Below are 24,653 nucleotides of genomic sequence, written 5' to 3' on the forward strand. Positions count from 1 at the left end.
GGGACGGGAAAAGGGAAGGAAAAAATTTCTACACATAGGAGCTAATACTTTTTTGTTCTAGGAAATTATCTAACCCTTTTTTAAAGCCATCTATTGTCCCTGCTGTGACGGCTCCTGCGGTGACTATTCCATAGATTCACAGTTCTCACAGTAAAGAAGGCTTGTCGCCTCTGCAGGTTGAACCTTTTTTTCTCCAGACGGAGGGAGTGCCCCCTTGTTTTTTGAGGGGGTTTTACATGGAACAGGATTTCACCATATTTTTTGTATGTGCCATTAATATATTTATATAAATTAATCATGTCCCCCCTTAGTCGTCTTTTTTCAAGGCTAAATAGGTTTAATTCTTTTAATCTTTCCTCATAACTTAAATTCTCCATGCCCCTAATTAGCTTCGTTGCTCTTCTTTGTATTTTTTCCAACTCCAGGGCATCCTTTCTATGAACTGGAGCCCAGAACTGAACTGCATATTCTAGATGAGGCCTCACTAATGCTTTGTAAAGTGGCAATATTACATACCTGTCCCGCGAGTCAATGCCTCTTTTAATACACGACAATATCCTGCTGGCCTTTGAAGCAGCTGATTGACACTGCATGCTGTTATTTAGTTTATGATTTACAAGTACACCCACTTCTCAACAAGTGAATCCCCCAGTGTAGCTCCCCCTAGGACATATGATGCATGCAGGTTGTTGGTACCCAGATGCATAACTTTACATTTATCTACATTAAACTTCATCTGCCAAGTGGATGCCCAAACACTTAGTTTGTTTAAATCTGCTTGCAATTCATGAACATCTTCCATAGACTGAACTATATTACATAGCTTGGTGTCATCTGCAAAAATAGAAATAGTGCTATTAATCCCATCCTCTATATCATTAATAAATAAGTTGAATAATAGTGGTCCCAGCACTGAACCCTGGGGTACACCACTTATTACCGGGGACCATTCAGAGTAGGAATCATTGACCACAACTCTCTGGATACGGTCCTTGAGCCAATTCTCAATCCAATTACAAACTATATTTTCTAAACCTATAGTCCTTAATTTTCCCATTAGGCCTCTATGGGGGACAGTGTCAAATGCCTTTGCAAAGTACAAAAACACTAAATCCACAGCGGCCCCTCTGTCTATGCTTCTGCTCACCTCTTCATAACAACAGATTAGGTTAGTTTGACAACTTCTGTCCATAGTAAAACCGTGCTGGCTGTCACTTATAATACTATTTTTTGTCACATAATCCTGTATATAGTCCCTCAATAGCCCCTCAAACATTTTCCCCACAATTGATGTTACTGGTCTATAATTACCCGGGGAAGACCTAGAGCCCTTTATGAAAATAGGCACCACATTTGCCCTGCGCCAGTCCATTGGCACTATACCAGTCATGAGAGACTCTCTAAATATTATGAAGAGGGGGACAGAAATAACTGAACTAAGCTCTTTAAGAATTCTAGGGTGTAACCCATCTGGTCCCGGGGCCTTGTGCACATTTATTTTATTTAATTTAGCTTGGACCATATCTATATTCATCCAATTCAGTATATCAACTGATATATTAACAGCACTGGCACCGGCTACATCAGCTGCTCTTTCTTCAGTTGTATATACAGAGCTAAAGAACCCATTTAGTAACTCTGCCTTCTCTTGATCACCTGTGACCACCTCTCCATTACCATTATCTAGGGGTCCTACATGTTCAGACCTTGGCTTTTTAGCATTTATATACTTGAAGAATTTTTGGGGATTTGTTTTACTATCCTTGGCCACCTGCCTTTCATTTTGTATTTTTGCTAATTTTATTACATTTTTACAGATTTTATTAAGCTCTTTATATTTTACAAAGGCGGCAGATGTACCCTCAGATTTGTATTTTTTAAATGCCCTTTTTTTGTCATGTATTGCCCCTTTCACAGAAGGTGTAAGCCATGTGGGATTTAATTTTAGTCGTTTATACTTGTTACCTATAGGAATAAATTTTGCACTATAATAACCCAAAGTAGATTTTAAAATCTCCCATTTATCATTTGTACCATTATTTGACATTAGTTCTTCCCAGTCTATATCCTGAATTGCAGCCTTCATCCTGGGGAAATTGGCTTTCTTAAAATTAAATGTTTTTGCCCTCCCAGCCTGCATTTGTTTTTTACAGTATAGGTAAAATGTAACTATACTGTGATCACTGTTACCGAGGTTTTCACGAACATTGACGTTCCCAACAAGCTCTGCATTATTGAAATGACCAGATCCAACAGAGCTTCACCTCTAGTTGGGTCTTCCACAAACTGGGCAATAAAATTTTCCTGCAACAGGTTGAGGAAATGTCTCCCCTTTGCAGTTGAAGCCGAACCATGACACCAATTAATATCCCGGAAATTAAAATCTCCCATTATCACTACAGTACCCGTCTGTGCAGCCCGCTCCATCTGTTTATATAGCTGACCTTCCATCTCCTCAGTTATATTGGGGGGTCTATAGATTAAACCAAAAGTAATTTTTTCAGTGTTTACCTCCCTTTCTAGTTCCACCCACAAGGTTTCAACCTCCTCACAGTATTCACCCACTATTGTCTCTTTCACACTTGCCTGCATATCATTTCTCACATACAGACATACACCACCGCCTTTCCTATTTGTCCTGTCTTTCCGAAACAGTGTAAAACCCTGTAGATTTACAGCCCAGTCATGTGAAGAGTCCAGCCATGTTTCAGCAACACCAACTATATCTATATTTTCTTCCAGTACCAAGGCCTCCAGCTCCCCCATTTTGCTTGCTAGACTTCTGGCATGTGTGAACATACACTTTAACTTGCCTTTCAGTTTTTCACTTTTATTATCAGAAATGTGATTTGACATTATTTGCGCATTTTTATTTACACTGCTGTTTTGTAACAAAAGGATCTCCTTATCCTGTTGTCTAGTCCTCTCCCCACATTCTGTTTCTCCCCCCCACCAATATAGTCTGACCCCTCTCTAACCTGGCTACCCCTTTTTTTTTCTACATTGACCTCCCTCCTCAGCCCTAGTTTTAATACTCCACCACCCCAGCTAGAATTCTCTCCCCCAGCACAGCGGACCCCCTTCCATTTAGGTGCAAATCATCTGCAGAATACAGTTTGTACCCCAATGAAAAGTCAGCCCAGTGCTCTAGGAACCCAAATCCTTCTCCTCTACACCAAGACTTAAGCCATGCATTTAACTCCCTGAGCTCCCGCTGTCTTTCCTGTGATGCGCATGGCACAGGCAGTATTCCTGAGAATACAACCTTGGAGGTCCTTCCCTTCAGCTTGTAGCCTAGTTCTTTAAAATTATTCTTAAGGCTCCTCCACCTACCATTTATTCTGTCATTGGTACCGACATGGACCACGACAGCTGGATCATCACCAGCCCCTCCCAGCAATTTGTCCACCCGTTCCACCACATGCCGAACCCTGGCACCAGGGAGACAGCAAACCATTCGGTTGAGGTGGTCTTGGCGACAAATTATTCTATCCGTCTTCCTGATTATAGAATCCCCTACGACTATCAATTGCCTTGGCTTACCTGCATTACCATCCCACCGACTACTAGCTGAGCTGTTCTCCCGGCTGTTAGGGAGATCACATACCTCCCAACTTTGAATCTCCATTCAAGAACATTTTATGCCCCACCAAGATCTGGCCGTGAACACCCATAAACTCCTAAAAACATCCACTTTGGGGTATATTTACAACCCCGTGAAAGACAGGATGGTTGGGAGGTACAGTATGATATTATCAGCTGGTGTAAATGTATTGCACAATTTAATACTATTAGCACAACATGTCAGTCATTATCATAGCCTATGTCTAGAGCAATGTTCCCCAACCAGGGTTCCCTGGGGACTGGTCAGGGGTTACCGACTACAGAGCAGTAAGAGCTGTCAGTTTTACAGTAGGGTTGACATTCTGATTTCTTAATGTTAGTCAGCCTCCCTCCACACCAAGTTCCTATGAGGTAAGAATGAAAGTTGGGGTTTCCTGGCCATGAAAAAAATTGCCAGGGATTATCCCGTGGTTATAAGGTTGGAAATTGTTACTCTTGCAGAACACTGGAAATGTATAAGAGGTTACTATTAGCTCCGCAAATGACATTTCAGAATCAAGAGAGCACTGGCACACTTGGGTACATTCCTCATTACATTTACCAGACTCAGGATTATGTAAAAGGCATGGGTGACTATTTTTCGTTTTGTTGGCAAAACTTTTATTTGCTGTCTTCAGCAATTCGGCAACCAATAACAGGTATCAGAGTGGCCAGATTCCCGAGACTGAGGACCTCAAACCCTGTGAGAGTCCCACGGTCTGATTGTGTCCAGAACCGCATTTTACTGTAGTTCTCTGTGCCTCTATGGGTCACTGTGAATGCCACCCACTACTGCACAGCCTGTTCGAATTTCCTTCCCAATGTAATTGCAGTGCGTGTCTTGTATTAAGTCAACGTAGCGACAAGGGCACCTCCATGGGTCACAGCGGCAATGTTTCACCAGAAAGCTGGCATAAATACATTGGTATACCTGCCTCACTGTGTGTTGAATTAATTTTCCACAAATTCACATTCAAAGAAGAAATAGGACTCCGGGGTCCCAGACTAGAAAAATAGAATGCCATCTGTTACTGCTACTGCACTTCTCCAGCTTTCAAGCCCTGCAACTCAAATCAGGAATCCCCAGAGGTCTTGTGTTTTTAGATTTGACATATCTATACAAATTTAACAGATTTCAAAATGTAGGCTAAACAACTTATTAAGGGGCAACTCAAACCTTTTGGGTACCCACATAAAACACTGTTAAAGGCCTATGTCCAGGTGTGGGACAAACCACGTTCTAATCTTTTACAACCAAGTGTATGGCCTCATGAGGTTTCCTTTCATTTTGTCAACACTTGTACCAACCAATAGAATTGACAGCAACACAAGCTAACAATCTTAACCACTTAAGGACACAGCCTGTTTTCGCCTAATGGACAAGTTAGTGGTAAAATTTGGTTGATACATTCAGTGTTTATTAGTGAAAAACACCAAAATTCAGAGAAAATTAGCAAAAGCATCTTCTTTCTGCGGCCGGAAGCCTTTTAGGCCCCACCTCCGAGCTAGGCATAACAGACTTCTGTACTTGTCAGACAGGAGGCATTGTTAGGCCTCCGTCTGCCAAAGCAGCTATCGGAACACCGCGATCGCATCGTGGAGTGGTGTTCTGCTAGTAAAACCATAGATGCAGTGCTAGCTTTTAAGCGCTGTATCTAAGGGGTTAATCAACTGGATCAGAGGCTAGCTCTGGTCCTGGCCTTGCAGCACCCGCTGGCGATGGTGCAGGCTCAGCTTCTGAGCCCACACCATAAACACAACGTACTGTTACGTTGTATTGCATTATATAATTAATGACAACAATGTAATAGTACGTTGGATGTCGTTAAAGGGTTAAAGGAATATACCCAGAATTGACATTTAGAATGCGCCCCCCGGCGCTCCACTCAATGTCTAAAAGAATGATGGAAACAGCCAAGCTCTGTACTCGGCTGTTTCTGTCATTCCCATAATCTTTGAATAGAGTGGCAGCACGCATGCTCGACTGCTGCTCTATTTAATTTTCAGGGAATCAGGGGGTTCAGGACCCCAGTTCTTGAGATCAGTAGGGGTCCCAGTAGTGGAACCGTCAGCGAACGAAGAATTATAACTTTTGATTTCGATACAACCTTTCTAATAACAAATTTGTTAGTAGTCATTATATCCAGTCAACAATTTCCTTCGGACATGGTTTATGACTGTATATGAATAATCTTTACACATTTCAATATCTTTTTGAACCACTATGTGTTTTCCTTAAAAAGTTTTTAACAGTAAGCTCCCCACCTGAACCAAATACATTGAATTCCATTAACATTTCCGATTTAGAGCAAAGTATCATACTACATTGTACATATATTGCTCAATTGATGCTACAATACAGTGATCAATTAATACCCACAAATAAATATACAGATAAATTCTCCATAGCTTGCTTAATTAATGCCACCACACACCACACACTTTGACATAAGCACATACACAATCACTTCAGAAACACATATGCCCCACACACACACACACACACACACACACACTATAAAAGATGCAGAACCCAAGAAACTGTTGGATATGATCATGACACAGAAGAGGGTGGGTGCATTATTCAGCGGCACAGAGGAGAAGCTGATGTATTAGACGTCAGCACAGATTGGATATATAAACGGCTGACAGAACCAGCCAAATCCCAACCCTGACCGTGATCCTTGGAAGTGGCAAAATAGTTCGCTTATCTCTGTTTTAATCCCTTTCTGTCGCAGCCATTTTTCAGAATTTCGCTTTCGTTTTTTCCTCCCCACCTTCCAAAGGCCATAGCTTTTTTATTTTTTGGTTGATATAGCCGTATGAAGGCTTATTTTTTGTGGGACAAGCTGTAGATTTTCTCGGCACCATTTATGGTATCATATAGTCAGTGGCGTAACTACCACTATAGCAGCCATAGCGGCTGCTACGGGGCCCGCGGCATGAGGGGGCCCGTGTTGCCCGCTGGCACGGGCCCCCACCATGGCCGGAGGCTCCGCTAGCAGCCGCTACGGCTGCTACAGCGCGACGCCACTTAACACTATGGCAGAGCAGGGAGTTATCTCCCCGCTCTGCCATTAAACAAAATACATGTATCCCCTATCCACAGGATAGGGGATACATGTGTGATCGCTGGCATTGATAGGGAGAACGGGGGACCGAAGGTCCACTGAAGTTCTCCATCACAAACCTTGGACTTCCGGGGTCTGTGTCGGCAGCTCCGTAGAAATGAATGGAGCGCCGGTCGCCCCTGTAGAGAACAGCGCCCAATGGTCTGCGGGCGAAAACCGTGGCAAGAAAGTCGAGGCAGGTCAAGGAATGTTCAGGCACATTTTTTCTGCCTGCAAGATACTCCGTGTGAACAGGGCCTAAGGGGTAAAACGAGTGGGATCCTGCTCGTTAAATTGTAGTGACGAGCTGGACAATGTCCGGGAACCGGGAGGTCAGTTATTTCCGACTGTCCATCGCCACTGATTTAGGCAATTAACCCCTTAAATGTGGCGATCGATTGCGATCACCGCATTTAAGGGGTTTGTAGCACATCGGCAAGCCCCACGATGCAATCGCGGGGGCTGCCGACGGTTGGCATGGCAACCAGAGGCAAAACAATGGCCTCAGGGTCTGCCATGTATGGAAGCCTATCATGACCAGCCTCCTCACGTCACACTGGAAGTTAAAATACATTACACTACCTAGGTAGGTCTTCAGGTCCCCTAGTTGCACAAAAAAAATAAAAGTAAAAAAAAAGTTAATATAAAAATGTTTAATAAAAGTGTAAAAATACAAGCTTTAATTTAAAAAAACAAAAAAAGTTTTTTTTCCTATAATAAGTCTTTTATTGTAGCAAAAATCTGGAAAAGTAAAAAAAAAGTACACATATTTGGTATCTCTGCGTCCGTAACGACCCAAACTATAAAACTATAATGTTGTTTTTCCCGCATGGTGAACACCGCAAAAAAAAAAAAAAACAATGCCAGAATCGCTATTTCTTGGTCACCACCCCTCCAAAAATGTACCCCAAAATAGTACCAATAAAAACTACAACCCGTTCTGCAAAAAACGTCCTTACACAGCTTTTTTGACTGAAAACTAAAAAAGTTATGGTGACACCGAAAAAAAAGTGATTTTATTGTGCAAATGTTGCAAAACATCAAAAAATCTATATACATATGGTATCGCCCTAATCGTATCGACCCGCAGACTGAAGTAAAATGTAATTTATAGTGCACAGTGTAAAAAAAGAATAAAAAACATTTCAGAATTGATAGTTTTTGGTCACCTTGTTTGCCAAAAAATGGACTAAAAAGTGATAAAATTATTACCCCAAAATGGTACCAATGAAAACTACAGATTGTCCCACAACAAATAAGCCCTCATACAGCTCCGGTGGAGAAAAAATACTAAAGTTCTGGCTCTCAGAATATGGCGACACAAAATGTGCAGAATGTTCCAAAAGCGAATAAGATTGGGCGCCATTTATCAGTGCGACGCCGGCCACATATCTGCGGATTATTTATTTACCGCATTATTATACCCTCTTATTATACCCTGATGTAACATTTTATGAGGTATTTGTCTTCAGTGGCACAAACTGGGCACAGCATATTGTGCACTAAATTGGTATATCAGCGGAAAATTGCAATTTCCACTTTGCACCATCCGATGCGCATTAACCCCCTTTGCAAACCATGATGTAATAGCACGACATGGTGCTGGGGTTGATGTATGGAGCCAGCTCACGGGCTGAGCCCGCTCAATACGCTGCAGGTGTCAGCTGTGTATTACAGCTGACACTCGGGACTAACGGACAGGAACAGCGATTGCGCTGTTACAGAAGCCTGTAAAAATAACAATATACTGCAAAACATTAGTATTGCAGTGTATTATACCAGCGATCCAATGACCGCGCAAGTTAAATAATGGTATATTGTAATAGTTCAAACTTTTACGGATGCAGCAATACCAATTTTGTTTATTTTTTACATTACTTTAGAGGAAAAACTTTTAATATTTATTTATTATTTTTCTCTACTAATAACTTTATTTAACTTATTTTTTACACATTTTAGTAATCTCCTAGGGGACTTGAACCAGCGATCAATACTAATGTATTGCAGTATATTATAATTTTTATGGGCTTCTGTAATAGCCCAATCGCTGTTCTTGTCCGTTAGTCCCGGGTGTGAGCTGTAATACACAGCTGACACCCAGGACTAATGGACAGGAACAGCGACTCTCCTGACTGAAGCCTTTCAACAATCAGATCCCTATGATGTGTTGTAAGCTCTTTACAGACCATGGCTTTTGCTGTCACATACAACAAAGGAAATGTCAGGAAAATCCTAATAGAACCTCTGAATTTTATATGGGGTTACTCAGAATCACTTTAAATAACGGCAGCTGTGTACTAACTACTATTTAACATGAGTTTAAATGTGATTGGCTAATTCTGAACACATCAACACATAGTGACGTAACTACCGCTGTAGCAGCCCCAGCCCGCGGCATTAGGGGGCCCCAGAGGAAGCCGGAAGGGCGAAACCCAGGGTCGGGCGAGACTGTTTGACGTGCTGCTACTGATTTTACTTGTATAATTTAAGCTTTTAATTCTTATACTTTCTGTTAGGGCTTATTCAGACGAACGGGATATACTAGCCTATATTAGCCTATGTCCGTTCTTGGGCGTATTTCGCGCATCACGCACCCATTGAAGTCAATGGGTGCGTGAAAATACGCAAAACGCACACGCTCGTGTGAATCCGGCCTTAGTATGGAATATGGAATAGCAAAAAAAACAGAGGGTGTTGCACTATTTCTCCTTTTTCTTTCGGAGTCGTAGAATTTATCCTGCCTGGAGCTCAATCATCGGGTGGGAGACGGTGCAGAGCTCCGTGAAACTACAAGGACCGGAACAACTGCACACACATTTTCTGGATTTTAGATTGTCTATTGCTTGCGGACTGAGCAGAAACGTCCATAAGATTGCAAGTTGGAATGTGATTCTCGGTGCCGTTGAGCGGTAAAGAAATTTTATATACTTTCGTTTTATTTGAAGGTGTTTGGATTTCACCTGATTTTTGCCTGTTCCGGCCTGAAGGATATTCATTGTGGTCATTAGAGCCAGGACTTACTAATATAGTTGTCTTAATATTATATGCAAGGCTAGACTTGATAACTAACCCCTCATTCTCCTCTCTACGGACGCAGAGAAGGACTTTGACCAGGTCAACTAGGCCTTTATGGAAGAAACCCTCCGCAGTATCTATCTGAAAACTAAGATGCTAAACTGGATTAACTCCTTACCTCCTTGTATGCAGGTCCCACAGCCAAGGTCTGGGTAAATGGCATCTTGTCAGATGCCTTTGAAATCTGCAGCGGAATACATCAGGGTTGCCTGCTCTCACCTTCTATATTAAGGCTGGATTCACACGAGCATGTTCGGTCTGTAAAGGACGGAACGTATTTCGGCCGCAAGTCCCGGACCGAACACACTGCAGGGAGCCGGGCTCCTAGCATCATAGTTATGTACAACGCTAGGAGTCCCTTCCTCTCCGTGGAACTACTGTCCTGTACTGAAAACATGATTACAGTATGGGGCAGTTGTCCCGCAGCGAGGCAGGGACTCCTAGCATCGTACAGAACAATGATGCCAGGAGCCCGGCTCCCTGCAGTGTTTTCGGTCCGGGACTTGCGGCCAAAATACGTTCCGTCCTTTACAGACCGAACATGCTCGTGTGAATCCAGCCTTATTCTCACCTTAGAGCCCTTACTTCACCATTATCGTAAACAGTTGGATATTACAGGTGTTTTTCTGCAGAGATCCAGTTAGAAAGTGGCTGCCTATGCAGATTTTTTTTTTTTTTCATCTCTAACCCCTCTGTCTCTCTGCCTAACCTAACCCATGAATGTCGTAACTTATCCTAATTCTCTAACTTTAAGATTGAAGGGGTTATGTGGGGACCGAAAAGTATTATATGATTATACTTGCTAATATACATACCGGTTATGAGATTTGAATAGATTTTTTAGCGCTGGCGGGGGACCGCAAGTGTAGTGGCAGTCTTTCTTCATGACGACACGACTCTTCGTCATGTGACCGGCCCTGCTGTACTCATTTAATCACTGTAGCAGTAGTACAGCGAGTACATAGAGTACAGAGGGGCCGGTCACATGACGAAGAGTCGCGTCTATTAAAATCTCATAACCAGTGCGAAGGCGGACCGGAATGTATATTAGCAAGTGCAATCACACCCTGCAGTGAGTAGACTGCTAATATTTTTCGGTCCCAACATAACCCCTTTAACTTCTCTAAATCTAAATCTAAGGCCTTGAACATTTCCCCTCCAACCCCACTAGTGTTCCTTTCGTTTCCGTTGGGCATCTCAGTTGCTCTATTCACACCTGGGGATTTATCCAGATCTATACATGAGTTATAACTACATAACCTGTAGGTCTACTTACATTATTACTCACAAAGTGCACGTTTTCAAGGTTACTCAGCATAGCCTGTATTGATAATTTATTTGCATACTCTGCAATGCGTTTTTCTGGGTAGGTGGCAGTTTGAATACCTCATCTTACTTGTACTGCATAAACACCGTTTTGCGCAGTTGTATTGTATTGTACTGGGTACTTTAAATTCAGGTCTATGCATAAGTTATACTATTGATTGCATCAAGCAATTTATTTTGGTTACTCTGCATTACCTGTAGTGATACTTACTTTATTGCTCGTACATGCACTTTATCAAGGTTGTACTGCATAGCCTGTATCGATAACCTGCATACTATGTAATATGTTTATCCGCCATACTGGGTGACTTTTGGCATGTTTATATCCTCAATTATATCACATATCTTGTATGCGATGTCTATTTAACTACTGTGTGTTTTATTATGCAGTGAACTAATAATGTAATTGTTAATTTTTTCTACGATTTATGCGTAGTGTAAGTCTGTTGTGTAGGTTTTGTCTTTCTGTGGAAAAGGATATATAGTATGTTGTGTGCTCCAATTGGAGTGAAAGCATGTTTTTTATGTATTTCTAAAGGTATGTTAACACACTTAACAAAAAACGGCTGAAAATACAGCCTTTGATTTTCAGAAGTTTTTTAAGCAACTTGTGTTTTTTGCGGCATTTTTTACGGCCGTTTTTGGAGATGTTTTTCTATTGAGTCCATGAAAAACGGCGCCAAAAACCGCTGAAGAAGTGACTTATTTTTACGAGGCGTTTTTTTACATGGAAGTTTTTAAAAATGGCCACATAAAAAACACCTCGTCGGAACGGAACGCTGTCTTTCCCATTGAAATCAATGGGCAGATGTTTGGAGCCGTTCAGCCCCCTCATTTTTAGCTGTTTTTCAACCGAAAATAGGTCGTGTGAACATACCCTAACTCTTTGTATGTTTTGTCCCCCTATATATTGGAAATATTTAGAAATAATAACATTTTCCAATAGAAAGCAGTATATAAAAAGTACATCCGACCCGGTGATTGGACAAGGTCACACAACTAGCTTACTTGTAAAGCAGGGGATTCCTCTTGACCAAAAGAATAGGGATTTGATGTTTTACATATAGTGCATGCTACGTCTTGTCCTGGTCAGGAGTTTGCAAGGCCAGAGGACAAATCCTCTTTGAAGAAATATATTAATAGTACATATAGTATATATATATATATATATATATATATATATATATGTGTATATATATGTAGGTGGTTTTAAAGCATTGTAATTTATCACGTTCCTGCGCATGTAGCAATGTATTTCATGATTTTTCTCAATTTATCACTGTGTCAAGAGAAGACTTACTTGCATATGGAGTCAAGCTCTTCAGTGTCATTGAGCTCTTCATTTTCTCTAGATTGCTGGACATTTTGAGCCATACTATCCCCCAGGCTGATTAGACAGTCAGCAAATCCTTTATAAATCGTCTCACATTTTCTGCTTGTTGCGCTCACTGGAATATGTAGAAGAGCTGAAGCAAAGAGAGAGAAATAGTTAGTAATAAATTGTCTTATTAAAAATGACCAACCACAAAATTTTTAACAGATTATAAACCTTTGTGTTTCACTCTTTGACAGTCCATCAAGTCTAACATATTATTGATCAGTGCGAAAAAAAAGTAAATATTTATATATATGAAATACATATATTAGAGGAAGTCAAGAAGCGCTACTCCATCCGGAGGTGGAAAGAAATTGAGTTAAGTATTTAAGGAGTATTTATTAAGGTAACGCGTTTCAACGCGGGACTGGCGCCTTCATCAGACCTAATGAAGGCGCCAGTCCGGCGTTGAAACGCGTTACCCTAATAAATACTCCTTAAATACTTAACTCAATTTCTTTCCACCTCCGGATGGAGTAGCGCTTCTTGACTTCCTCTAATATATATATATATATATATATATATATATTTACATTTTTTTCGCACTGATTCATTACCCCGCGGTGGAACTTTTTTGGTCCCATTGGCTAGGAAGCATCAGAAACTTCATCCATTGTATGCCTTTCAACAGCGTTGTGCCTGGACACTGCACAACTTTCCCAGGTGAGGATAATTCTTACACCTGCATTTCTGTTCAGTATTGTTTTGGGATTCCGCACCACGAGGCGCTTCTTCCTTTGATTTATTTCAGATATAAAGTGTAACATATTATTGAGACAGAGTGCCAGGATCCCCACTAATGAGGTCTCATTTGCCTTAGTATATTTGTGAAACTACTAAGAATCAAATTTTCCTCACTCATGGTTTATTTGCTTGTAGTATTTTTTTAATCATTATATAATTCCTGTAATGTAACCCAGTACTCTATGTACTGAATTCCTAGAGGCTTGTACTTGGACCCAGCAGCCAATCTAAACAAGAAATATGGATCAGGGACACAGCAGTAGCATTAGCTTCTCATATGACAAGGTGGACTGTAAGATGTGGAAAGGGGTTCCCCCTGCCGCCTTCATATTGTGGAGCAGCACTTGCTGGTCAAGAAAATGGACTTCTTCAAGCAGGATAAGTAGAACTACAACGGTAAAGAAATTTATTTATAAAGCTAGGGTCAAGCCAGCCTCTCTGGTTCACAGGTGGTCGACCATGACTGTGGAAATGGTCACACAAGCGCTACCTAACCTAGCATATTTCTTTGTGGATGATGTTGTGTTACTGTCCCGATAAATTTGCAAAGTTGTTGGATAACTTGTTTTCTCCAGAAAATGATAGGTCGCTACGTAACCTATACACTTGTGATTATATATATATATATATATATATATATATATATATACTGTAAAGACTAAATTTTGTGCAATGTACTTTGTGTTTACGGGCATTGGTAGTTTACTGTTTCTTTTGTCGTAACAACTTGCTGCGTTGCACGTTGAGGTCAGAAGGCAGCGTTCCTGCCTAAGGCCTTATTCACAACACGTTTTTGTTAGGAAATGTCCGTCACTTTAAGGTTGTCATGACTACTAGTCAAGCTTCTGGGTGGCCCTGATTTGAGATGCAGAGCCAATCTAATTTCTCTGTTTGCAAGCTATCAGGGCCAAGAGTGGCTGGAGTATTTGAATCTGATCAGTTTTTTCATTGTTGCTTGGGATTTTCTTGTGTATGCATGTATCTGATCAAGCTCCTGCTTACACCCTGAATCACCTTGACTATTTGGACTCCTTGAATTGGACTTCGGCTTTGTCTTTGGATTTACCCTCTGCTCACTGATTTGGATATTCTGATAATGGCTGGTTTTGATCTCTGCAACTCCTGGTATTCTTCTGTTTTGCTATTTGGACTTTTAGTATCTCCTGGTTTTGACCTCTGCTTGCTAACTACCCCTCTGGCTTGCCTGGTTTTCCGTTCTGTTATCGCCTGCATGTGCACCTCCTGTCCAACACCTTATTTTGTAAAAGCAACCTGGGTTCTATGCAGCCAAATCCAACCTGCCTTGCAGCGGGCTCTGGTGAAGACCATAGAGTAGCCTTAGACTCTGCTGACCAGAGTGGTGACGGACTTGAGGTTGCTGATTTACGCTTGATTCAGATAGTCTCCAGCTGCCTTTGGGGAATTGCTCGTATAGCAATTACATAAACTAGCACTCTGGGAAATTGCTAAAGTAGTGATTCCTTGAGAGTTTTGGCCTTCTATCGGAGGTATATGTCGTATACATGTATACGTATATGTCCTGTCATATACCTTCTATGAAGGGAACAAACATATCCCACAGGCATACAGTGGGATACATCGTCCAAGGACTGGCCATGGGAAAACTCCTGAAGTCTGTAAAGGATCTGCCAGGCACAGCTTGAATGCAGCCGGAGAACTTCCGCGCCTAAGTGATCATCGGGGAGGTCACTTGGGCGCACAGGTATTTCCCGTAAATATGAAACGTAATAAGATCTTGCTTCCCTTTCAGGTCTCTTTTGGTGGTAGGTCTGCTACCGGCAGTGCCTTCGTGGATTCAGGGTCCTCTGCTAATATCATGTCTGTGGAATTTGCTATGTCTCTTGCTATGCCTTTGATTGATTTGCCTAAACCTGTCCCGGTAGTGGGTATTGACTCCACTCCTCTTGCTAATGGTTATTTTACACAGCATACCCCTGTTTTTGAACTCCTTGTTGGCTCCATGCATTTGGAGCAGTGCTCTGTACTGTTGATGCAGGGATTATCGTCCGATTTGGTTTTAGGCCTTCCCTGGTTGCAGTTGCATAATCCCACGTTTGACTGGAATACTGGGGAGCTTACCAAATGGGGTAATGAATGTTTGACGTCATGTTTTTCTATTAATTCTATTTCTCCCCCTGAGGAGGTGAACACGCTACCTGAGTTTGTTCAGGACTTCGCTGATGTTTTCTCTAAGGAGGCCTCCGAAGTGTTACCTCCTCATAGAGAATACGATTGCGCTATCGAATTGGTACCAGGAGCTAAGCTTCCTAAGGGTAGGATATTTAATCTTTCTTGTCCCAAACGTGAAGCCATGAGAGAGTATATCCAGGAATGCCTGGCCAAGGGTTACATTCACCCCTCTACTTCTCCGGTAGGTGTTGGCTTCTTCTTCGTAGGGAAGAAGGATGGTGGTCTTAGGCCATGCATTGACTACCGTAACCTGAATAAGGTCACTGTAAGGAACCAGTATCCCCTTCCTTTGATTCCTGTGTAATGCTCCTGCGGTCTTCCAGAATTTCATAAATGAGATTTTGAGAGATTACCTGGGGATATTTCTTGTAGTGTACCTTGATGACATACTGGTGTTTTCCAAGGACTGGTCCTCCCACATTGAGCATGTCAGGAAGGTGCTCCAGGTCCTTCGGGAAAACAAACTGTTTGCGAAAACCGAAAAATGTGTGTTTGGGGTACAGGAGATACCATTTTTGGGTCAAATCCTCACTCCTCATGAATTCCGCATGGACCCCGCCAAGGTTCAGGCTGTGGCGGAATGGGTCCAACCTGCCTCCCTGAAGGCGTTACAGTGTTTTTTGGGGTTCGCTAATTATTACAGGAGATTTATTGCTAACTTCTCGGTCATCGCTAAGCCTCTTACGGACCTCACTCGCAAAGGTGCTGATCTCCTCCACTGGCCTCCTGAGGCTGTCCAGGCTTTTGAGGTCCTTAAGAAGTGCTTTATCTCGGCCCCGGTGCTGGTTCAGCCCAACCAAATGGAGCCATTTATCGTGAAAGTTGACTCATCCGAGGTGGGAGTGGGGGCTGTCTTGTCCCAGGGTACCAGGTCCCTCACCCATCTCCGTCCCTGTGCCTACTTCTCCAGGAAGTTTTCGCCCACTGAGAGTAACTATGATATTGGCAACCGCGAACTCTTAGCCATTAAATGGCCATTTGAAGAGTGGCGCCACTTCCTGGAGGGGGCTAGGCACCAGGTAACGGTCCTTACCGACCACAAGAATCTGGTTTTCCTAGAATCTGCCCGGAGGCTAAACCCGAGACAAGCTCGATGGGCGCTATGTTTTACCAGATTCAACTTTTTGGTTACCTATAGGACTGGGTCTAAAAATATTAAGGCCGATGCACTGTCGCATAGCTTCATGGCCAGCCCTCCTTCGGAGGAAGATCCTGCTTGTATTTTGCCTCCTGGTATAATCATTTCTTCTATTGATTCTGATTTAGTCTCTGAAATTGCGGCTGATCAAGGTTCAGCTCCCGGGAACCTTCCTGAGGACAAGCTGTTTGTTCCCCTGCAATACCGGCTAAGGGTTCTTAGGGAAAATTATGACTCCGCACTATCTGGTCATCCAGGCATCCTGGGTACCAAACACCTCATTGCCAGAAACTATTGGTGGCCTGGGTTGCCTAAAGATGTTAAGGCCTACGTCGGCACTTGTGAGGTTTGTGCTAGGTCCAAGACTCCCAGGTCCCGACCAGCGGGCTTACTGCGTTCGTTGCCCATTCCCCAGAGACCTTGGACACATATCTCCATGGATTTTATCACCGATTTGCCTCCATCCCAAGGCAAGTCGGTGGTGTGGGTGGTAGTAGACCGCTTCAGTAAGATGTGCCACTTTGTGCCCCTCAAGAAACTACCCAACGCCAAGACGTTACCTACCTTGTTTGTCAAACACATCCTGCGTCTCCATGGGGTCCCTGTCAATATTGTTTCTGACAGAGGGGTACAATTTGTTTCATTGTTTTGGAGAGCCTTCTGTAAAAAGTTGGAGATTGATCTGTCCTTCTCCTCTGCCTTCCATCCTGAAACCAATGGCCAAACTGAGAGGACTAATCAATCTCTAGAACAATATTTAAGGTGTTTTATCTCTGACTGTCAATATGATTGGGTCTCATTCATTCCCCTCGCCGAATTTTCCCTTAATAACAGGGTCAGTAACTCGTCAGGGGTCTCCCCCTTTTTCTGTAATTTTGGGTTTAATCCACGGTTCTCCGCCGTTTCACCTGGTAGTTCCAGCAATCCTGAGGTAGAGGTCGTTCATCGGGAACTGTGCACAGTCTGGGCCCAGGTTCAGAAGAACCTAGAGGCGTCCCAGAGCGTACAAAAAACTCAGGCTGATAGAAAACGTTCTGCTAACCCCTTGTTTATGGTCGGGGATCTGGTGTGGTTATCGTCTAGGAACTTGCGTCTTAAGGTCCCGTCCAAGAAGTTTGCTCCCCGGTTTATTGGGCCGTATAAGGTCATTGAAGTCCTCAATCCTGTCTCCTTCCGGCTGGAGTTACCCCCATCTTTTTATATACACGACGTGTTTCATGCCTCCCTCCTTAAACGCTGCTCCCCGTCCTTGGCTCCCTTGAGGAAACCTCCTGTTCCCGTTCTCACCCCTGAGGGGGTGGAATTCGAGGTGGCCAAGATTGTGGACAGCAAGATGGTCCAAGGCTCCCTCCAGTACCTGGTCCATTGGAGAGGATACGGGCCTGAGGAGAGGACTTGGGTACCCGCCCGGGATGTTCACGCTGGGGTATTGGTCAGGAAGTTCCACCTTCGTTTCCCCAGTAAACCAGTTCCACTTAGAAAGGGTCCGGTGGCCCCTCATAAAAGGGGGGGTACTGTAAAGGATCTGCCAGGCACAGCTTCGGGGTTAACTCCCATAGGTAATCAGTCTGCACCTGAATCTACGTCTCTGAGACTGACTCCATCTTCCACCACTCAGGATGGCAGGCTTAGGAGTGGGAGAGCCTATCGCAGCCTGGCCAGACGGAGCTAGCTCCCGCCCTCTGTCTATTTATACCTGCCTTTCCTGTTCCTCCTTTGCTTGTGATTCTTCTCGTGTGGTTTCCTGGCCCAGCTACAGCTCCTATCTATTTGATCCTGCTCCATACTGACCCTGGCTTACTGACTACTCTCCTGCTCTGCGTTTGGTACCTCGTGCTCTCCTGGTTTGACTTGGCTCGTTCACCACTCTGGTTGCTCACGGTGTTGCCGTGGGCAACTGCCCCTTTCCCTTTGCTTTGTATTCCCTTGCATGTTTGTCTCATGCACTTACTGAGCGTAGGGACCGCCGCCCAGTTGTACCCCGTCGCCTAGGGCGGGTCGTTGCAAGTAGGCAGGGACAGTGTGGCGGGTAGATTAGGGCTCACTTGTCCGTTTCCCTACCCCCGTCGTTACAAAGTCACTGTCTATATCGACAGTAATGTCAGGAGCTTCCCTTACGCAGTCGCATCCGTCACTGATAGGCTTCCATGTCAAAAAATGTATACCGTGTGGTATACTTTTTTTTTTGGGGATCCCTTAGGATGGAATAGCGTAGTCTACTCCGCTATTCCATCCTTCAAAAAAAAATGGTATACCGATTTATACTAGCCCGACACAGACCAATTGGTCTCCATCTGGATAATTGAGCCCTATGCACATGTTGATCATGTATGTCGGGAGCTTTCTCGATGTACACGATAAATGTAGGGCAATAACATAATGTGAATGGGGCCTAATGGGGTACAGTGCGCAGGCTACAACCCTTGAAGCAGCAGGAGTGTTTTTATAGTGCGGACAGGTACAAATAGCCCCTGAAGCCAGAGTGGATCCATTGATGTAGTGGGAGAGTTACAGGTGTCTAATCACAAGTGATTGTTTTGAGAAAAGGAGAGACAGCCTTTGATTCGGTGCGTGGAAGTTGCAAGGGGCTACCTCACCATAGAGGCATTGAATGGGCTAAAGAAAAAATGGGCTTAGAAACTGAGAGTACATGCCACTGTATCAAGGAGGGGCCCAAGTGCTATACAAGAAACGATACTGGTGAGCCAACATTGCCGGCCATTGTCAGAAGTTACTTCTATTGTTTGTGCAACAATTTAAAGAGACTGGGTCCTTCATTGTGTGTGAAAAGTGTTTGCACCCTTTGTGGCCGTTTGTGAACATTACCAGCCTAGTAAAAAGGAACTGTTATTGTTGCATCGCGCCTGGGCCTCTCATCACTCTAAGGCTGGGTTCACACTACCTATTTTCAGACGTAAACGAGGCGTTTTATGCCTCGTTTTACGTCTGAAAATAAGGCTACAATACGTCGGCAAACATCTGCCCATTCATTTGAATGGGTTTGCCGACGTACTGTGCAGACAACCTGTCATTTACGTGTCGTCGTTTGACAGCTGTCAAACGACGATGTGTAAAAATACATCCTCGTCAAAAGAAGTGCAGGACACTTCTTTCAGACGTAATTTGAGCCGTCCTTCATTGAACTCAATGAAGCACAGCTCAAAATTTACGGCTGTCAGAGAAGCCTCGCAAAATGCGAGGAGGAGCATTTACGTCTGAAACGAGGCAGCTGTTTTCTCATGAAAACAGTCTGTCTTTTCAGACGTAAAAGCCTGCTACCGTGTGCACATACCCTTAAACCGGTAAAGTCTATTCTGCAACTGAGTTTTTTGCATTTTTTTGTTTTGATAATTGGTTCCTGTGTGAAACATGTTTAAAATATTTTCCAGAGGCTCTGCCATTGGAAGATCCTTCACCAATAAAATTCTCACAATGTTGACAGAGGACATCTTTCACCAAGCTACACCTTTTCAGTCTATGTGCATACCCATCGGACGACATATCAGTAATTGGCCAGGACAAGACATCATCAGGTCACCTTCACAACATGTGAAATATATTATAGATTTTTATTTGAAGTGTACAGCTTAGTATAGACAACTCCTTTAGCCCCTTCCCACAGCAGCCAGTTTTAGTTTTTTCATTTTTGTTTTTCCCTTCCTGCCTTCCAAGAGCCATAAGTTTTTATATTTCTCCATCGACATAGCTTTTTAAGGGCTTGTTTTTTGCGGGTCGAGTTGTATTTTTTGTGGTATAATTTAATGTGCCATATAATGTACTGAGAGATTAGTAAAAAATATTTTTCCATTGTTTTTTGTGATTTGATTTTACGGCATACACCCCGCACTAAAAATTACATGTTGATTTTTTTTCTGTGGGTCAATACGATTACAACGATACCAAATGTATATATTTTCATGGTAGAAGATATGTGGAAGAAGTCCTCCAGCTCACCTGACACTTGATGTATGTGTCGTAGTCTTCGCACGGGCTCTCGTGTCGGCGCACGATGGGTAAAGGCAGGCAAAGGCAAGGGGTTTCAGACGTTGAGCACGTCCTTAATCATGGCAAATAGCCATGATTAAGGACGTGCTCAACGTCTGAAACGCGTAGGCCCCAGGACTGGACCGTCACAATCTCCTGTCTGCACACTAGGATTCCAACCTATTGGATCTTTTTAATTGAAACTTAGTAAACTTGGAACTAGTTTCCATTTTATCCTCTCCATCGCTGGACTCAACCCCTTGCCTTTGCCTGCCTATATATTTTCATATATGATCTCAGGACAGAATACTATGGCAAAGCAGACAGCTATCAGCTTCCTGCTCCGCCATTCACTAGGCTACAGGCCACATTAGGCCTGTAGTCTATAAGACGCTGGGAAAGTTACGTCACAAACCGCAGTACAGTTATGTCGCCGGCACCCCAGCGACGCAATCACTAGGGTGCCTATGGTTGGTATGGCAACCAGAGGCCTAATAATGGCCTCTGTGCCTGCCTTGTACGGAAGCCTATGGAAGCCTATGAGAACCCTCATAGGCTTGCTGTCAGTGAATAACTGACAGGTCCAATACACTGCACTACGTATGTAGTGCAGTGTATTGGAATAGCGATCAGGGCTTGAGTCCTTCAAGTCCCCTAGTGGGACAAAAAAAACAAATTGCCTTTTTTCCCATAATAAGTCGTTTATCACAGGAAAAAAAACATAAAAAACACCTAAAACGATACTTAATTGATATTTCCGCGTCCGTAACGACCCAAACTATAAAACTATAGTTTTACTACTCTGTGTAATTTATCCCACATGGTGGACCCCGTAAAAAATTATATGAAAAGTACGCCAGAATTGCTGTTTTTAGGTCACATCTCCTCCCAAAAATGGAATAAAATGGAATAAAAAGTGACCTACAGTGCGCCCAAACAGCCTTTTATGTCTATGGCATTGCCATACCCAGGTTCTCTAGGGGCACAAGCTGGGCACAACATATTGAGCAGTGAAATGGCAGATCAGTGGAAAAATTGCAATTCTCCCTCTGCATCATCCATGCATTTCGGAAAAAAAACCTGTGGGTTCTAAAATTTAAGCTCCAAAAGTCAAATACCACTCCTTTTCTTCTGATCCCTCCCATATGTCTGAACAGCAGTTTATAACCACATATGGCGTATTACCAAACTCGGGAGAAATTCCTTTACAAATGTTGGGGTGTTTTTCTTCTTTATTCCTTGTGAAAATGAAATGTCATTTAAATCTTATTGGAAAAAAATTTAATTTTTCATTATCACAGTTTAGTTCTAATTAATTCAGCAAAAAACTTTGGGGTCAAAATTCTCACTATACTTCTAAATGATTCCTCAAGGGGTGTAGTTTTCCAATTGAAGTCACTTTGGGGTGTTTCCACTGTACTAGTACTACAGGGGCTCAGCAAATGCGACATGGTGCCCAGAAACCATTCTAAAAGCCAAATGGTGCTCCTTCCCTTTTGAGCCCTACCGTGTGTCCAAACAGCAGTTTATGACTGAATATGGGGTATTAGAAGAAAATTGCTTTACAAATGTTTTTCTCCTTTAGTTCTTGTGGAAATGTAAAATAAAATTAGTTAAACCTACACTTTATTGTAAAAAATTTAGATTTTCATTTTCACAGACAAATTCCAATAATATCTGTGAAAAAAATTGCAGGGTTAAAATGCTCACTATACCCCTAGATAATTTCCTTGAGGGGTGTAGTTTCCATTCCAGCCAAACCATTCCAGCCAAATTAGCAGTGCCACACAATGCCTAAGTAGATACCACGATACAGTACTCAAATAATACCAACAAATGGTGATCAAATAACAGTTTCATATATACGTAAATCAATGTAATAACAGAGCTTTACAATATATAAATAATACTGCTATACAATGAATATTTATATTAGTAGTGGTTACAAGCCTTGGGGGCCAGGCTATATAAGGTGTCCTATTCAACTGGGTCAGCTGATGCGCACCATGCGACCACATCGGTCGCACACCGCAAAGGCTGGCTCTGCAGCTTGACTTAGTAACAGGTCCGATGACCATAATGTCATAATGATGTTAAAATCTAAAGTAATGCCACACTAAAGAAAACTTAGCTTTAACGCTGATTCACAGGCATTGTAATGTGCTGGACCATAGGAGAAGTGTCTGCTGTGTGGCTCATATGATTGACAGATATCTCCCTATATGGGAGGATGTTTTGTCCAATGTGACCGGTGCAGCCTGTTGTCACATGGGATGAAACGTCATCACAGGAGGCCAGATGCACAGAGAGCAGCTTGAGAGAAGTGGGCATCGGTACGGGAGATCAGGGAAGGTGAGAATAGTCTTTTGTATTTTTTTCATTATTGGTCTTTTGTATTTTAAAGAGGAAACCTGTTTTTATTTTTCAACCACTTGTGAAATCGCAACATTTGCTATTTGTTTCCCATTTTCACCTCCGCATTAACTAAATGGGAAAAATCCACACCAAATATGCAACCATTTCATTTTATGCTGCGAATTAAAAAATCTGCACAGCAGGTCAATTGCTGCACAAAAATATTCCGCAGCGTGTGGATGAGATTTCTAAAACTTTATCCACTTTGCTGCTCCTGCAATACGCTGCGTACTTCCCGCCAACAAACCCAGATAGGAATATTCGTAGAAATTTTGCTGCGTGTGAACTTATCCTTAATGTAGATTTTTGTTGTTTGTTTATTTAGAGATTTCCCTTTTTTTAATACCTTATTTTTTAATTTTTCATCCGTAATCAATAAAATATCCCATTATATTATAGGAGATCCGATAGCTGTTAGAAATGTTCCTGACAACAAGCTTGTCGACTGTTTCCAGTACTGTGAATGCAGCTATGGCCTACCACAGATACTGTAACTTGTAATAACTATATTAAATAATGCATTTAAAAAGACTAAAAGTTAATTTTAAAAAAATAGTCTTTTATTATAGAAAACAAAATGCAGACAGTAAAAAAAAAAGTATACATATTTGGTATTGTTGCATCCGTAACAACCAAAACATTAAAACTATCAGGTTGTTTTCCCGCACGTTGAACGCCGTAAAAAAAAACCCCCAAAAAACAATGACAGAATCGCTGTTTTTTTGTTAGCATCCCAAAAAATGTAATAGAAGGTGATCAAAGAGGTGCATGTACCCTAAAATGGTACGAAAAAAAACTACAGCCCATCGCGTAAAAAACAAGCTCCTACACAGCTTTCTTTACGAAAAAATAAATAAGTTATGGCTCTTAGAATATGGTAAATTCACTGAAGTGACAATAGAGTAAAAAATACCTTTTATTTGTAACTCACTAAAAACAGGGGTAAATCACCACTGTGAAAAGCCCCACCGTGTGTATTAAAAACGTATTAAACATTGAACACTGTTAAGTTTCATGAACATAGCACAGTGTTTTTGCAGATATACATTCGGGATCAGCATTAATATTGGGCACAACAATAGTTTGAATCCCAGGTACACACCAGAGTCCGAGATAGACACACCGGAAACTCCCAGTGCTGGGTATAACACAATGCTATCGTTCCCTATGCAAAAAATCCCTAAATCAAAAAGACCCTACGCGTTTCAAATACTTATCCTCAGGGGTCTGTGTCTTGGTCACTCTGGCCCGATTGCCAGCGATATATATTTTCAGCAGCAGATATTCTGCTGTACATCACGGAAGGATGCTCGCATTGATGTCCGCGGCATGCTTCGTAACGGGGCTATGAGTTGCTTTAAACACCTAGCTCCACCCCCTGTTCTCGGCAGCGCTACCCGAACCAGCCAATCACATGCGTCCCCCGAATTCGTGACGCCTGTCCATGTGACTCCCGGCCGTCAGCTGACAACCCGGAACCATCATCGACCGCATCAAGAAGAACACGCAGGCGCAGTGGAAGCCACGGACGTATCGCCCATGCTGCCAAAACCAGCGATAAAGGAGGGAGTGTAACGATATGGGATATAGGATATAGGTTTTACGGATCAGTTCCAACCCGCAAAAAGACTGCCTTTAAAAAACAACTCTTCCACTGTAAGTACATATTGAA

At 42.6% G+C, this 24,653-nt stretch overlaps 1 protein-coding gene across 3 annotated transcripts in view; it reads right to left on the bottom strand.

Moving 5' to 3' along the window:
- The window catches only part of NRN1L (neuritin 1 like), an 88,351-nt gene that overhangs the window by 24,477 nt on the left and 39,221 nt on the right, over positions 1-24,653 (bottom strand). For all 3 annotated transcript variants that reach the window (XM_075836911.1, XM_075836909.1, XM_075836910.1), the window contains exon 4: positions 12,415-12,580. In XM_075836911.1, the coding sequence (XP_075693026.1) occupies positions 12,415-12,580 (166 nt within the window). The remainder of the gene's footprint in view (positions 1-12,414; positions 12,581-24,653) is intronic.

The sequence above is a fragment of the Rhinoderma darwinii genome, chromosome 9 (assembly GCF_050947455.1).
Source record: "Rhinoderma darwinii isolate aRhiDar2 chromosome 9, aRhiDar2.hap1, whole genome shotgun sequence".
Lineage (NCBI taxonomy): Eukaryota > Metazoa > Chordata > Amphibia > Anura > Rhinodermatidae > Rhinoderma > Rhinoderma darwinii.